The 17,874-nt window shown below is 44.1% G+C and overlaps 1 protein-coding gene across 2 annotated transcripts in view; it reads right to left on the bottom strand.

Annotated features, from left to right (window-relative positions):
* Positions 1–7,131, bottom strand: part of LOC131404702 (carboxyl-terminal PDZ ligand of neuronal nitric oxide synthase protein-like) — a 287,659-nt gene extending 280,528 nt beyond the window's left edge. The window contains exon 1 of one of the 2 annotated variants that reach the window (XM_058539693.1): positions 6,712–7,131. In XM_058539693.1, coding sequence (XP_058395676.1) covers positions 6,712–6,816 — 105 coding nt within the window. In that variant the 5' untranslated portion in view covers positions 6,817–7,131. The remainder of the gene's footprint in view (positions 1–6,711) is intronic. The other variant, XM_058539692.1, reaches the window with a different exon arrangement.
* Between the last annotated feature and the right edge of the window lie 10,743 nt (positions 7,132–17,874).

The raw sequence follows: 17,874 nt of genomic DNA, 5'->3' as shown, positions 1-17,874 counted from the left end.
GACTTTATCATAATTAAAAATATTTGTCTTTCAAAGGACAATATCAAGAAAGTGAGGGCCAGCCCCGGTGGCCTAGCGGTTAAGTTCAGCGCACTCCGCTTTAGTAGCCCAGCTTTGGTTCCCAGGCACGGACCTACACCACCTGTCTGTTACTGGCCATGCTGTGGTAGTGGCTCACATACAAACAAAAAAAAAAAAAGAGGAAGACTGGCAGCAGATGTTAGCTCAGGGCGAATCTTCCTCAGCCATAAAACAAAAAGTGAAAAGATCACCCATGGAATAGGTGAAAATATTTGCAAATCTACATAAGGGACTTGAATACAGTATATATAAAGAACTCTTACAATGATAATAAAAAAAGACAATCCAATTTAAAAATGGACAAAGGATCTGAATAGACATTTCTCCAAAGAAGACATACAAATGGCCAATAAACACATGAAAAAGATGTTCTATTATCATTACTCACCAGGGAAATGCAAATGAAAACCTCAATGAAATATGACTTCGCACCCACTAGGATGGCCAGAATCAAAAGGCCAGATAATAACAAGTGTCCATCAGGATGTGGAGAAATCAGGATCCTAATACACTGCTGGTGGAAAAGTAAAATGGTGCAGCCACAGTGGAAAACAATCTGGCAGTTCCACAATGGTTAAACATAGTTACCACAGGATCAAACAAAATCACTCCTAACTATCTACCCATAAGAAATATAAGCTTATCACACAAAAAATCTGTACATGAATGTTTATAGCAGCATTTTTCATAATACCTAAAAAATAGAAACAACCTTAATGTCCATCAACTGATGAGTGGATAAACAAAATGTGGTATATCCATAAAACGGAACATTATTTGATCATCAAAAGGTTGTAGCATGAAGTCCTGCTACATGCTACAATACGGATGAACCTTGAAAACATTATGCTAAGTGAAGGAAGCCAGTCACAAAAAACTCGCACACTATATGATTCCATTTATACGAAATGTCCAGAACAGGCAAATCTAGAGACAGAAAGTAGATTAGTGGTTGCTTAGGGCTGGGATGGATCAGGGAATAGAGGGATGATAGCTAAAGGGTACAGGGCTTCTTTTTGAGGTGATGAAAATGTTCCCAAATTGACTGTGGTGATGGTTGCACATATCTACAAATATACTAAAAACTACTTAAATTGTACATTTTAAATTAGCGAATTGTATGGTATGTGAATTATATCTCAACAGCTATTAGGAAGAAAGGATGGGAAGGAGGAAGGAAGAACGTTCTTTTTCCAAAAACAGGAAGGAAGAGGGAAAGTAGCAGAGACCAAGTTTGCAGTGTAGGGCAGGAAAGTGGAAGGGACAGACAGGGTCATGGGCATGGCCCCACACTGCTCAGGGGAGCAGGAGGACAGCAAGAAAGTCACTAGAGGCCTAAGGACAGCCTCAAGGCAATGAAGGTGTGAGGAGGCAGGTAATTACAGACAGAGAAAGCAGTCTGAAAGTTTGAGTTCTTAGAAGTAACAGCATTACGAGTAAGCGATAAACAAATAGTCTGATTAGGGTCATGTCATCTGATAGATGACAGGCAAAGGTCAGCATTACACGTGGCTGCGTGATTTTGACCATTAAATGGACTGGGACGTTTTGGGCCAAGGAGACGTGACTGAAAGCCATAAAATCATGAAATGTACTGCCAAGGTAGAAATAGGCTTGCCCATCAAATCCCAAACATCAGCTGTGGAAGAACATTCTGGGACATCTGAGAGCAAAATAAGAGTAAATAAAAACAGGAATCATTTCAGAACAGCACTATATCTTTGAGACTCACCTTACCCCAAAAGTGGTCTGGGCAGAAGATAATAACAGATTTAAAAGCATGTGGGCAAACGCACAATAAGGTGAAATAAACCTCCACTTCAATGATGACATCAGTGAATACACCAGGCCCTCTATCTGAACCCCTTACTGGTCCAGAATCCTGGAAGACAGGACCCTCAGTCTGAGGTGGGGTGGGGAATGCACACACCCAGGATATAGCGGAGTAGGTTCTAAGAGCTCTTTACCATGTATTACAAGCTCAGGTTTGAGTTAGAGTATCCCATTTATGGTGAGCCAATGTAGGTAATGTCCTAATCTGGAAGCCCTCAAGTCAGTGTTTTCAAAAGGCATCCACAGGCAGCCTGCCATGTGGGGTTATTGGAAATTCTCTAAAATCCACATCATGGAAACCATCAACCAGTGAAGCCATTTAGCAAGGAGGGAAATATGGCCAGAGAATTCAGTTCAGATTTGACCAAGAGCGACCAAACTGCAAAATCACTCAGCAATATGACATATTGACTGCTTTCAGATTTCTACAGTTGATCATTTCTTCCACTTGACAAATAATTTGTCATTACCAGCTATGTATGTACCCAATGTCGGGGGAGGGGATTATACACAGAAGCATGAGACAAAGTCCTCAAACAACACTCAATGTTGTTGAAGAAGGATATGCAGAGGGGACAGAACACAAAATTTTGTGGTAGACTGTGATCCAAAGACAGCTTCGGCAATCTCTCTCATCCCACTTGCACTCTTGCAATGTGACCTTGACACTCCCCATCAAGAAGTGAAATCTACTTCTCCTCCCTTAGAATCTGAGCCAGCCTATGGCCTGATCTGACCAACAGAATGCGGCAGAGGTGACCCTGTAAAACTTTGGAGGCCAGGCCTTAAGAGCTTCTGCCTTCACTGTTTGGAACACTCCTTCTTGAAAGCCGGCTGCCAAGTAAAAGGGTCACCACGCTATGAGGAAATCCAAGCCACCCAGTGGAGAGAACCGCCACATGGAGGACCACCAAGGCACTAGCCATGTGAGTGAAGCCTTCTAGAACCTTCCAGCCCAGCCATAGCTGAATGAAGCCAAGTGAGTGATCCAGTCAACACCACATGCAACGGAAGAACAACCTAGCCAAGCCCTGCCTGAATTCTTGACGCACGAGTGATGAGCAAATTAAATCATGTTGTTTTAAGCTACTGAGTTGGGAGGTAGTTTGTGAAGCAGTAATAGGTAACTGAAACCAATTTGAAGCCAAGAAACTAGGGAGGAGTCCTGAATCTGTTCTTATCTAGATATGTGACCTTGGGTCAATGACTTCCCCTCTGGACCTCAATTTCCTCATCTGTAAAATGAAGTGAGCTAAGGTGCTTTCGAGTTCTGCCAGTCTGTACCACACATGAGGATATCAGTGAATGAGCTAGGCAATGAGTGCTATGAATACAGAGGAAGCAACCACTTCAGGACCAGGAAAGAACCACGGACCAGGATTAAATGGGGCTGCACCTAGAACAATACCTGGCTCAGAGTAAGTGCTCACTAAATATCAGCTATAAGCATTATTTTATCATCTTATCACTTCTGTGACTCTGGACACGTTAATCTCTCTGATCCCCAATTTTTTCATCTGAAAAATGGAGATAACACTAATGCTCCTGTTTCTACACACGGAAAATTCTTTGTATGTGCAAGTCCCACGCAAATCAAAAATCACCTACAAATGTAAGGCATCACTATGTTATTAATATTCTTATTATCCTTTGCATCATCATCATTGGAAGTCTCCTTCTCATCCAGCAAGTAGAGACAGTCAGTTGATGGCACTGGCCACCAGGAAGACATTCTGGGAGAGGGAGAGGCAGATACAGAGAGGCCACACAAGCTTTCAAGCCAAGTGAGATTTTAGCACCCACCCACCAGCAACCATCAGCGAGCCGGTGCCCACGCTGAACGTGGACAGTGGGTATCCCTTAGGAGCTGCTCCCAGCCCAAGGGGATATCGGGAAACAGCCCAGTATTAAAAGTTTGAATAATTTCCTGCATCAGAGTCCAAGAGGCCAGCAACCTGAGGATGCCCCACCAGTGAGCCGTGAATCAGACCACTGCCCAACAAAGAGTGAACACTCCATAAAAATTATTAAATGAATAAGCACTGGATTTAGGAGTCTGAAGTCAAAGCTCCCAGGTTTAATCCTGGCTTTGCCATGCACAGCTGTGTGCACTAAAGCAAGCAACAACCTCCCTGAGCCTATATCCTCATTTATAAGACATAAGGAGACCCACCTCTAGGGAAGCAGTGAGAAGTACATGAAATACTACAGGTGAAAAACATCTAGGATTCTGCTTGATAATTAAATGCATGGGTTTTTTTTTTTTTTTTTGAGTGCACAGAACCTCTGGCACCCAGATGCCCTTCAACCCCAGCCACAAGCTTTCAATCTCTGCAGAACCCTGAAAATGAGCAGCATCCATGCAGAGAGTCACTCCATCCAATGTTGATTCTGAAAAACTGCCAGCCCTTGGGAGAGAAAGACCCGGGCTCATTTTCCAAGGCTATCTGATGAGGCAGCAGTAACACATTTACATTTTACAGCCTGTGCTTTTCCGAAACACTGGGCGAGTGTGGTGTGGATTTAACCCTGAAATCCCAGTGATTGTGCAGTTCCATGGACACTGCTCTAGAGGGATGCGGAAACCAGTCAGAGGAGGTGCTTGCCGGGTACACATGAGACAGAAAAGCTTCTGCTTCCACCTCTACTCAGATCTTGGCTGACATGGTTTGAATGTGCTGGTGTCCAGCATCAGTTACCAAGAGCTGGGAGTTAGGACTCAGTCCTCAAAGTCAGCCCTGTCCTTTCTTCTCTACCTAGCCATTCTCCAAGCAGAACCCTTGGTCCCCCATGTCTCAGATCTGCATTGGGAACACTGCCTAGACCAACTGTGGCTGCCCCTCCTCTTATTGAGCACCACTGTGTGTGAATCCAGGGAAGTTACTATAGGAACTATATCACGCAGCCCCCAGACATTCGCTTAGAAAAGAAACTGCATGTTGGGAAAGGGAGGGTAAGATCCAGCAAGTTGGAGGCAAGGCTCAACACCAGTATTTCTCAGTCTGGTCCCAATCACCTGCATTAAATCACCCGGAATGCTCGTTAAAGGTACACAGTCCCAGCTCCCCCCAGAGGCATCAAATTAGAATTGGGGGTGGCAAGAATCAGGCTTTTTAATACTCTCACCTGGTGATTCTTATGCATGCTAGGGTTTGAGACCTAGTTGGGACCAAATGCTGAGACTGTAAGAAAAGAATAAAAAGGCTTAAAAACACTTTAATGCTGATCTCTCTTCTTACCCTCATTCTTGCAAAACAGAGCACTAGTGAACCAAACAAGACAAAAGCCAATTTTCCAGTTTAGGTACGTCCAAGAAAACTAAATCATGACTGTGATAAAAACTCACACTTTAAAAAATCTGCTCACCAAAGCAACAAGCCCAGACAAAATTTAACCCAAACATCCCATCTTAGACCATCCAGGTCTATTCTGAGAGAATCAAGATAAGATCTTGGCTACAGCCCCTCTCTGGTCCTAGCCATACCCAGTAATTCAGCTCTGCATTTCACCGCCGGTTTCGATGTCTGGGGGGGCAGGGGGGTGTCCTCCTAGCTCTAGCAAATATGGGTGGGGGAAGGTTATTCAGGAAAAAAAAAAAAAAAGGTAAGATTCACCAATTCACACATCTCCATGAGAAGGAAAAAATCTTAAGATAACTAACCGCATTAGGCACATATCAGACACTCAAAAGATGTCACAAATTGAAGGAAATAGCCACCTGATGGAATAATCCTTGCACAAGGTGCTAACACGCTGCATCTACACAGTCATAAAGGAGAAAAAGGGAACGAAGAGTAAAATTGTCTCCACATCGAAAGTACTGCTGTTCCAAAACCAGCAAGACACAACCTCCTTGGAGGGGCAATACTTTCTGTCACTTATCAGTGACAAGCACACAGTAGGTGCTTAGCGCCCCGGGTCTTTATGTCACAGTGGTGGGGTCAAGGGGCATGAAGGAAGAGCCGAAGCACTTTCCCCAGGTAACTGGCAGCACGAACCCCAGCTGTAATTTCAGAAACCAGAACTCCTCACTCTGGGAAGTGCATCACTGGGGCCATCCTTATTCTCAACTGATGCTCCAGTACGGAGGCTCCCGCCCCGCCCCCTCCCGCAAGACCTGGGGCTCTGGCCTCAGCGCTGAAAATTCCAGTCATCCCTGCTAAATTCTCCAGCAGCGGTTCCCCACTAGCTGCTGAAACTAAACATTACGCCACAAAACTAGCAAATGGGCAGCTTTCCCCCACACCCAACCCCCACTTCAATGACCGGCACTTGCAAAGGAGTCGTGGCAAATCAGGCGTTTAGGAAGTGACTCTGACCTGGTTAACTAGAATCTAAAAACACACCCCTGTATTATTTTTCCTCAATCAGGAAGCGGGAATTTCCCCCTTTAAGAGACCTTCCTGAAAGCACCTCTCCCATGGGATCCTAGCAGGTAAATAACACCAGAGCTTCCCTGATTCTTAAGAACCACGTCCAGGCTGCGCTCACCCACTGGCCTCTCCTCCTCAGAAAGGGGGCCCCGGGAAGTAACTCGATCAGTCCCAGGCGGGTAAGGATAGGGGAGTCTGCAGGTGGGAGGAGGGGGGTGAAGCAATACCGCTCAAACTTTCCAGTTGCTTTTAAGCAGTTCTGGGCAGGAGCCCGCGGAATTCTACACCAAGGGGAAGTCACCTTCCCTAACAGAAAGGCCCCCAAATCAGCCTAACCCACCAGCTCTTCGTCCAGGATGGCTGTGCATCCCATCCACTCAGACATGCTCCCTCCCGGGCAGGACCCTCCGCGTGGCCCCCTCACCTTGGCCTCGAAGCAGATGCCGTGCTGGAAGGCGTCCTCGTTGTGCAAGGGGATCCGCAGGTCGTGCCCATCGTCCACAAGGTTGTACTTGGTTTTGCTGGGCATGGTGACCCGCGGTGGACCCGGTCCTCCAGAGGCGGCTGCAAGAAGGGGCTGGCGAGACTCCGGGGAGGGGAGGCGGGAGCCGGGCGCGGCGGCGCGTGGAGGGGGCACGGGTTGAGGGTCGCGGGGCGGGGGGCGCCCTGGCCGCACGGCGGCTGCGGGCCCGGGACCACGGAGCGGCACGGAGGGCCGGGCGGCGCGGATGCGGGCGGCGCTGTGGCCGCGCAATTCCTGCCGGCGAGGAGGGCGCGGGGGAGGCGCGGCGGGAGTGGGCGGCGCGGCGCCCGGGCCGGGGGAGGGGAGCGGTGGGCGCGCGGCCCTAAGCGGGACTGGGCGGCTCGTCGGCCCCGGAGCAGTGGCGAGGACGGCCCGGGCCGAGGAAGAAAAGGCGACGGTGGCGGCGGCGGGGTGCCTGTCACGGAGACGCCAGATCAGCCGCCGGCCAGCGGCTCCTCCTGCGGGGCGGGCCGCGGCCGGCTCCTCCCGCGGGGCTCCGAGGCCCCGCCCCCGCCGGGGCCGCCCCCACGCTGCTCGCCGAGCAGGTGAAAGTCCCCGGGAGCGCCGCGCCCGGCGGTGCCCGCGCCGCCTGCAGCCCGGCCCGGGGAACTTCGCCCTGGCTCTAGGCGGCCGGGGCCTCAGGAACCCCGGCTCGGTCCTGTTTTTGTTTGGTACGGTCAAATTCTGAGCCGGCCTGCTAAGAGTTAGCAGCAGCAGCGCCACGGCTTTTTTGTTTTTGTTTTTGGCGGGGGGGGGGGGGGCGGTGTTGATTGTTTTGTTTTTATGTTTTACCGGGAAGGCCCAAGTCCTTGCCCAAATATATCCAGCTCGTTAATTCTGAGACTCTCCTTTCTCTGCAGAATCATGACTGCACCCAAATGGGGGACTATCGCAGGCGCATTTTGTTTCTTTGAGCAGTGATTTGTGACTTGTGTAATGGGGCGAGGAGGGGGGGTGGGATGCCTTTTGGGATGGTTTTAATATTTAAAAGCCATCAGCCTTGTGGAAATGGGCAAATAACGATACCTAAGGGCAAGAGAATCCAGAACCCTTTTATTCTACTTAACCTTCTATGACTGGGTTTGGATACATGAGCTTCCAAGTTATTTCTGGCTGTTGTAGTATTCTTCCTATTCTAGTAAATGCTTGAGTTCAAGATGCCTATTATTGAGAAGAGACCCATTCACTTTTCTTCTTTACATCAAGAGTTTTTGAGAAAGGTTGCCTCATTATTTCGACTTAGAAAAGGTTGTATAATGGAAAGGTTATGAACTGTATGTTCAGTGTCTTAACCGTGCAAAATGTGCAAATGAAGGGGCCGTAGGAGGAGTTAGGGACCAAATATTCGGTATCTGTCAAAACCCCACAGGCAGAGGTAGATGATAGCTGGGATGTACATGTATTTACATTTACTTAATATTACCCCAAAGTCACCAAAAGCAACCAAAGAAGCCAGTGCCAAAGCCAGTCCAACCCAAGATGACTGACCAAATGGTCAGCTCCTGTTGAATTCATCACCTTAAACCTGCTTTTCATGCCCTGTGGGCATATCCACCCAAGGCAACTCGCAAACCAAACACTGATTGCTTGTTGTATATGCGAGGATTGGAACACCACGGAAGCATCACAATGAAACCTTTTGCAGAAGGCGTGTCTTCCTACATCATTTCCATGATAAATTTTTAGTATAAGAGAATGCATTATTGCCATGATTGTATTTCTCATTTTGTCCCATAGTGCTAAAGTCCTATTGTCCTTTCCTGTGTATTGCCTACTCCCTATCTGCTGAAATTACTGGTCAAGATGTAGCATCTTCTGGAATATCTCCTTCAATAAAAGCAAGCTGGTGACTGGAACAAATTCATCACATACATTATGCTGTATAGACTTTATTATATTCATAAATAATAGTAAGAGCCAAAAATAATTTGCACTGAGGAAATGCACCACTAACCTTTTTATAGATACAGGACATGAAAGTCTAATCAGGCATGTTTGACTCTTTGAATGTCACAGGGGTTTTAATATGCATCATAATGCACTCTCGAAAACCTGGCACAGGAACTCAACAACTTAAAGGCAAGACCTTAAGTAACTACTTCATTTACATTTCATATCCTCTCCTGAATTTAAAAAGTCATCTGACTCCAAATGGCTGGCCGGCCTTTTTTCTAGATTAATTTGGGTCCCACTGGACTGCTGAATTTACCAGAATTTCGTGTCTAACTCTGTGACACATTGTTTGAAGACCAGACACAGAATGCTGATGCCCCTAGAGGTATTTCAGTGTCTAGTACAGAGACTACTACATAGTAGACATCCAGTAATTATTTATGGAATTGGATAATAATAATAGCTAATATTCACTGAGCTTTCTCTAGGTGTCAGGCACTGTTCTTAGAGCCTTACATGTACTATCTTATTTAATATTCACAACAACCGTAAGGTTAGCCCCTTTTTATGAAGAAACTGAGGCACAGACGGGTTACATAACTTGCCCAAGGTCACACACTTAAAAAGGAAAGGAACCAAAATTTGAATCCAATTCTATGTCGAGATGTTTCCATCAGGGCCTAGATTGCCGTGAAAGGCTTGTTACTGCAAATGAGATGCATATCAACTTCAGGGTCGATGTTTGATTTAGATGTGTATTGTTGCTAAACTATATTCATTCCATTTCAGTTAGATGAAATGTTCCCAAGAGAGGCCTGTTCTCTGCTTTGGCCTCCACCTAGCATAACGTCAGAGCCGCATAGACATAAAAACACCCTTCTACCAGAAACAATGGGCAGCCAAAGTAATTTCCTTTTCTTTTTAAGCAGTGATTTCAATCTTGTTTTTACACCTTTAAATATAATTGAATTTCACCCACAGCATTTCCAAATCTATAAAAAAAAAATTGTTTTATTTCTTAAAGTGAATGACAGGTACATGTATCATTTTCCATATCCTTCTGTGTTTTAAATATTGCACAATACAATTTTAATCTGAAGTACATTAAAATATAAATTGCTAAAGCATACAATACTTCCTGTGTTAAATTTTATTAAAACTTTGTTTAAAAATGAAAAAATCATAAATCACAGAACTTTAGAACTAAAGTTCCTCAGAGATCCTCTAATCCAGCTCCTTCATTGTAAAGACAGAGATAGAAATCCAGAGAGGTTAAGTAATTTGCCTAGTTGTCACTAGAGACTAGAGCTCCTAACTCAGTAATCTTTTCATCACACAATGATGGGTTATGAATAAGTTGACAGCAAACTTTAGCGCATATTTGGAACTGAGAAAATTAATTTGCTTTTGATCATAAAATGCCTGCTTTGCTATGCTAAGCACTTCCTGTGCATTGTCTCACTTGGCTGTATTAGGTAGGTACTATAAGTATCCCCACTTTACAGATGAGGAAACTGAGGCTGAGAGAGGGAAGTAACTTGGGTAGGTCATAGAGCAATAAATCCTTTCTCAGTACTGCTCAGATACACACATGGATAGAACTCATGAAATCTTTGTGTAAATAATATTAAATTTTAACAGCATGTAATGATTTCCTCCCATTAGATAACACTTAGCTCCAAAAAGTTCAAATTCTTTTTTCATGGTGCCATTTTTACCTGACAGTGTCTCCCTGCAGCATATAGAGTGGGAAATCATTAGCCCATCTTAAAAGGTGGTGAGAAAGATATTAAGTGATTTCTCTGCAAAAAAAAAAAAAAAGGAAAATAGTGTCCTCTATCATTAATGATCTCTACTCCGAGTTTGGTTTATTATGATCTTTTATTACATAAGCAATAAAGCAATAATTTGGGATGTTTGCCCCATCAGAAAGATTACTCTAAAAAGTATCACGTATTTGGATGCTGGCCTATGTATTTTTCCCCTTTATGGTAACTGACTCCCTCCACTTATGCCACTGTACCAAGGGCAAGCCGCATTTCCTATTGAGACATTTATTTCTTTTTTTCTTTTATAATTGTATTTATTTATTTATTTTTCCCCCCAAAGCCCCAGTTGATAGTTGTATGTCATAGCTGCACATCCTTCTAGTTGCTGTATGTGGGACGCGGCCTCAGCATGGCCGGAGAAGTGGTGCGTTGGTGCGCACCCGGGATCCGAACCCGGGCCGCCAGCAGCGGAGCGTTCGCACTTAACCGCTAAGCCATGGGGCCGGCCCCGAGTCATTTTTTTCTGTTTTAAATGTAAGTTTCTCTTTCTACAAAATTATGCATATTATGTTTTTATAAATTGAGTATTCTTTCAAACTGACTTCCAGACGGGAATGCCTTTTGGGTTCCAGGCTTTCCTCAACAGCTTGTCAGTGCAGACAGAGAAGGAGGGAAGCAGGTTGAGTGGAAACAGTGGCTGCGGCTCCTTCTGTAGCACTTTCTTCGCCTGTCCCTGGACCAGAGAGGCAAAAAACAAATAGAATCACAGGTTATGGCCATTTTCAGAGGGCCTGCAGGCTACCTAACAACCTTCTTTCTCTTGGAATACTTGTGGGGAGTTAGGAGATCTAGAGAAAGGAGCAGGGTCTGAAGAATTTTGAGTTGAAGAAAGAAGGTTGGGTTTCTGGCAGCGATTGAGTTCCATTTCTCATGTAGATTTTTCTAATAATCTCTCCTGGATAGTGTAACCATTCCCTGCTTTTCTAATTCAGAAGATTATTTTTCAAGGTAAAGTTAATAGTTGTGTTTCTTGGCCCTGCTTAATATTTCAGGCAAGAAATATTTATTGATTCAACAGGTTTTGGTCAACAAGCCTTTTGGTCAAAGGCAATAAAACCATATTTAACACATATTCTTGCTATAATAGTTTCCCAGAGGCAGCGGGGGATATAATAGCAGTATACACCCTCAATGAGACAGACACTTTTTTTTTTTGGTGAGGAAGATCAGCCCTGAGCTAACATCCAGGCCAATCCTCCTCTTTTTTTTTTTTTTGCTGAGCAAGACCAGCCCTGGGCTAACATCTATTGCCACTCCTCCTCCTTTTTTTCCCCAAAGCCCCGGTAGATAGTTGTATGTCATAGTTGCACATCCTTCTAGTTGCTGTATGTGGGACGCGACCTCAGCATGGCCGGAGAAGCGGTGCGTCAGTGCACGGCCGGGATCCCAACCCGGGCCGCCAGTAGCAGAGCACGCACACTTAACCACTAAGCCACGGGGCCAGCCCGAGACAGACACTTTTAAGTGCAGAAGATAATCTAAGTATAAAAATCAAAGGCACCATTTCTAAGTTTCATGGGAGGGAAGGGAAGGAGCAAGATCGTAGGGACTGGCGTAGTCAGGAAAGACTTCAAGAAGGAGGTGAGGCTTGAGTCAGGCTTGAGAAACAGAAAGGATTTTAATAACAGTAGGAGGAGGGCAGAAGACATGGAGACAGGGTCAGTAGAGACATTCATCTGCACAGTGTCTTGAGGGGACAGCGAGGAGATATGCTCACAGGATGGAGTATTCCTTCTGGAGTGCAGTTGGTGATAAGGCTGGGAGCGGAGTCTGCAGGCAGCGAGGGGACTCCTTCAACACCAGGCCGGAATGACTGCCCTCCATGGGAAATATTTGAACTGGGATGTGACCCAAGGTGCTGATTCAGAAAGATTACTCCTGTAGTAAGATTACCCCCCGCCCCCCACAAAAAGAAAACAACATATGTTCCCTGACCCTTTTATTTAAGCTACAATTGAAAAATGGTGCTAAAGCAGATGATTGGATTTTCCATATTATAAGAGTGTATAGATAGTCTCTGCGCTGTTCTCCTGTACCCACAAATAAAGAGGAAAACAGATAAAGCTGCAACCAATTATACCTCAGGATCATGGCTCCCAAAGTACTTCCATATTGCTCACTTCCAGATGCTTTTCAATTCTTGCTTCTAGTCCACTTTAACTTTGGGCCTTCTCATTGGAGGACAATTTGAGTACTAGTTACAAGGTCCTTTGTTTGGTTTATTTGTTTGTTTGTTCCTTTGTTTGTTTTAGTGCTCCATAATGCAAAAGAGATTTTCTTTAGCAGCTCCACCAAAAATTGATTTTTAAGGCCTTCACTTTTACCCCTTCAAATTTAGATCTCTAGTCCTAAATCTGGGACTTTTTTCATTAGATATCTATTTAAAACCCAAAGTAAGCCCAGCTGTTAAAGTTGAAGCTTGTCTGCTCCACTAAATCTGTCCTGTCATTGTAATTGAGCTTGGTTCCTCTTTATAAAACCCGCATTCTTAAGATAAGATGACGCGAGGGTTGTGAAAAGACTGTGGAAACAGTTGGAAATGCAATATAAGTAAAAATTTTCTTTTCAGATCTCTCGTTGGAGGTGTAAAGCTTTTAAGCAGCTTTGTTGCTGCTTAAAAAATAAGGCTTCCTCCAGACCCCCCACTGGTATGCTTAAAAAAAAAAAATACGAGGAAGAAAGAAAGAAAAGTACAGATGTGCTGTGCACCCAGGTGTGTTTGGGCATTTAATTTTCCCTCCCAGGTCCTGGATCGCCCACTTTGGGCTTTCTGTGTTCGGAGAGCTCAGTTTCAGTTACCCCAGACTTTGATTAGCATAACAGGTTCTTCCCACAACACTGTACTGTTGTCTTTTGAACTACACACGAAGGGAGTGGCTCAATATGTTTTTTTAAAAATTACAAGCATTTCAAGATAACTAGCAAATTAAGTGTTGAGCCTTATCCATATCCACCTTTAGCAGTTTTCCATCATTAGCAACTGCCTCATTCCCTTAAAAGGTCTTGTAATCTCTTTTATAAATCCCTTGACATTACCAGCTGGCCCCTCTCCACACCACTCAGAGCATTTTTCCTGAAACAGTGCTGGAGGGGCCTCAGAATTTTCCACCTCTCTGAGCAGCCTTGCTGTGCCATTCACTGGCCAAAGGCAGCCTCTGTAATTTGAGCTCCATATACATGATAACACTTTAACTGCAGCCAAGTTTAATTCAGAACAAATGTTCCTCAAGTTCATACCTTTTTGGAAAAGCGGCCCAGTCTAACAGCTAGAACAGTGACAGGGTCAGGGTGAGGTTGGGGGTGGAGTGCGATTTCTTAATGTAGATCTGACAGTCCATACTAATGTGCTGGGCACATTACTAATGTGCTGCTGTGGTCCAGTTATCTGCCTCCTTGTGGCCCAAGTCCATTTGTGAGACAGAGATGTCATTCATATCCCTGTCTATTGTGCATCCACCACATATTCCAAGAAAAGTCCTTACCACGCCTAATGGTGGAATGGGATATTGGTCCAATTTTCTGGTTAGTGGGAAGTTACCGTGGATATCGTGTTTACCAACAAGAATAAGAATAAGTCTATAATACAAAGCTTATTTCTGAACAGATATTTGTATACCTGTGTTCACAGCAGCATTATTCACAATAGCCAAAAGGTAATAACAACTCAAATGTCCATTGACAGATGAACAGATAAACAAAATGTGTTATATACATACAATGGAATATTATTCAGCCTTAAAAGGAATGAAATTCTGATACATGCTATAACATGGATGAAGCTTGAGGACGTTATGCTAATAAGCCAGTCACAAAAGGACAAATCGTGTATGATTCCATTCTCACAGGGTGCCTAGAATAGGCAAATTCATGGAGACAGAAAGTAGAACAGAGGTTACCAGGGGCTGCAGGAAGCGGGTAATGAGGAGTTACAGTTTAATGGGTATAGAGTTTCTGTTGGGGAGGATGAAAAGTTCTAGAGATGGATAGTGGTGATGGCTGTACAACAACAGGAATGTGCTTAACGCCACTGAATTGTACATTTTAAAATGGTTTAAATGGCTTTTAAAAAGGATGTTTCTGGAGGTATTGTAACACTTCTTTAAATAATGTATTGAGTTTCTTGTGAAACTGCAGGGTCACTGCTACAGATATCAATAATCATCCTACTGACGAGCAGGAAATTTCTAATTAATCAAATGTTCTAACTGAGACGATCTTAAATCATCATACATGGACTCCACTTTATGAGCCTTCAAAGTTTTCTGGAGACCAGTTGGCATATGAAACAAACAGACAAAGAAAAAGGACACAGTTTGGGATATGAGAATACCTGAGACCCCATTTGAGACCATCTCAGGTACTCCCTCAAGGCAGTTTTTACGGTTATTTCCATGGGAGTTTCCACAGATTTTAAAGCTTGAAAGGTTATTTGAAACTGGTTTCCATCTAAACATCAAGAGTAGGGTAAAAAGTGTCTTACATTTCCCAGCCATTGAGGATGGATGTTATTTCATTCAGTATGCATTTCCTGAGTGCCTACTGTGTGCCATTGTTGTGAGCTACATCATTTATTCAACAGATATTTATTGGTTGCTGACTGTGTGCCCTGAAAACAGCTCTGAACAGTAGAAAGAAATAGATGAAACGATTCCTGATCTCGAGGAACTCGCTTTGTTCTATCAAGGACTTAGGACTAGTATTCAGGGAGTACAAAAATAAAGCAGAAAAAGTCCTCAAAGGGTATAAAAGTGATGCCGCCAGGCGTCAGAGTGAGAGAACGCACTTTGTATGGCAGCCAGGAATGGGCTGGTGGTGGGAGGTGGGAGGGAACCTAGAGAAAGCTTCATGGAGGAGGCAGTATTTGAGCTTGGCATTAAAGGATTATGTTACTTCCATGGGCAAGATCTGAACAGGGCATTCTAGGCAGAGGAAACAGCCAGTCCGACTCTTGCTAACCATCACCTAATATACTTGAGGCGATATTGCCCCTCCAGCCTCCTCTGCAGATGCATTTTGAGGTTACCTGAGACTTCTCTATGGTCAGCCTGTGAGTCCTGCTCAATTGTCCACTGAGCTCTGCAGGCTCTTCCCAGGTTAACTCAGGGGGCCTGGCCACAGAGGTTTAGAAGGGGATGAGCTGGGCTTGCCGAGACCTGAGCTCAAACCTCTGTCCTGCAGCTTTGTATCCTCGGGCCAGAAAAATGACACAGGGTCCCAACAAAGGACTTTTTCTCCTGTTTTAGTCAATAAGAAGAAAAGGAGATAGAAAAAAGTGGTTGCTTATTTCAGGGTCACAATTCCTTACAGAAAAGAAAGATAATGTAATGGTCTGGGCAGAGAATGAAGCCTGAGCTTCTCCACAGGCCTGTCTTACACATTTGTGCACTTACACACACACACATGATTCAGGGGCAAGAAGGAATTGCACCACCTCTGTTCTATACTCACCTGCACACCGCACCGCACCGCAAGGCAAAAAGATAAAATCCTTTATTTCACAACACAAATCCCCCAGCAGTGATTACACGTTGACCTCTGAGAGTCACACTCTGATAGTGCATGTTTTCTTGAGGTCTACTTTTTTGGAGGGAAGGTGTGCTTGTCCCCAGCCCCCACTCCCCGAGGAGGGGAGGAAAAAGCACACATAATGATCTCCTGCCACATGCTAGGAGGTGCCTGGCACTTTCACTGACTTTATCTCATTTAATCCTCACAACAACTCTGGAGGCTGGGGATCACTGACTCTTCTTGTAAGTAAGAACTAAGACTTCAAACTCATGCCTATCTGTTCCAAATTACACATGGCATCCAAATGTGGGAAAAGATGTAGGAAAAGGAAAAGTTTCCAAATGTACAGTTTTGCCCAAAGTTGACCTGATGCATGTGTGTGTATATGTGAACACACTGACATACACACAGATGTAGCAAAGACACATGAGTATGGGCTCAGCTGTCATAACCTCGGTAAGATAATTAACCTCTCTGTGCCTTCATTTCCTCATCTGTAAAATGAAAATAATAATGGTATCTATGATATTTGAGATACGTTTCAACATAACATGGGATGGGGAAATCAGGAAGAGATATAGATGCTAGAAGATTGGCCATGAGTTGGTAATCGTTGATGAGTTGATAATTGTACATGGAGGTTCATTATATTTTTTTGTCTACTTTTGTATATGTTTGGAATTTTCCAGTAAAAAACAAGTTTTAAGCAGTATTATTCACAAGAGCCAAAAGGTAGAAACAACCCAAATGTCCATGAACAGATGAATGGATAAATAAAATGTGGTATATACATACAACAGAATATTATTCAGCTTTAAAAAGGAATTAAATTCTGACACATGCTACAACATGGATGAACTTTGAGGAATTATGCTAAGTGAAATAAGCCACTCACAAAAGGACAAATATTGTATGATTCCACCTATATAAGATACTAGAATAGACATTCTAGAGACAAAAAGTAGACTAGAGATTGCCAGGGGCTGGGGGGAGAGAGTAATGGGGAATTATAATTTAACAGGTACAGAGTTTCGATTTGGGATGATGAAAAAGTTCTGGAGATCGGTAGACTTCATGCCCATTGAATTGTACACTTAAAAATGGGTAAGATAAATTTTATGTTGTATATTTTACCACAATAAAAAAATAAATAGAAGTTTTAAAACAATGAGATCATGCATATAAAGTACTTACAGTCCCAGGCGCATCATAAACTCTGAATTAATATTCATTATTATTATCAGATGCACATCACAGTGGCATTAGTGGTGCATTGAAGCAAGAGGGTCCATTCAGCCTTTCAAAGATGTGTTTTGGGAATATTTTGTATCATCTGGCCCCCAGGATTTCTCCTCCTAGACTCTGTCCAAGCATCTGGGATTTCTTGGCCCCAGGGAGGCATTCATGGCCTAGTGGGCTTCAAAGCAATAACGTTTTCTGGTCACCACTGCTGGCTGTCAAATAAGTTGTAGGTTACCATGGCAAAATAGAAGTATGTCACCTGTGCTAATGTAGTGAACTAGCAGAAAATTTGCAGGTACCCCCCAGGTCCCCTCCGACCTACTATAAAAGGTGATTTCTGCAGACCAGACCAGGCTGAGGGGTGGCAATGCAAGAATTCAGGCCACACACAGAATGCTCTTGAGCCCATTCAAAAACTTACTTTGCTACCACCTGCAGTCACCCAATAGAAGTAGTTCTGGCAAGTCGGTAGGGGTCTCCAAAAACCCACCAAGCAAAAATAGTAATAATCCTGGTGCTCTGGGTGCACACACACCACCTCTGTCTTTTATGACAAAAATAGTTAATTTTCTTACCATGCTGTATAGTTTGC

Source organism: Diceros bicornis, chromosome 4 (assembly GCF_020826845.1).
Source record: "Diceros bicornis minor isolate mBicDic1 chromosome 4, mDicBic1.mat.cur, whole genome shotgun sequence".
Taxonomy (NCBI): Eukaryota; Metazoa; Chordata; class Mammalia; order Perissodactyla; family Rhinocerotidae; genus Diceros; species Diceros bicornis.
This window is presented reverse-complemented; position numbering and strand designations above follow the sequence as displayed.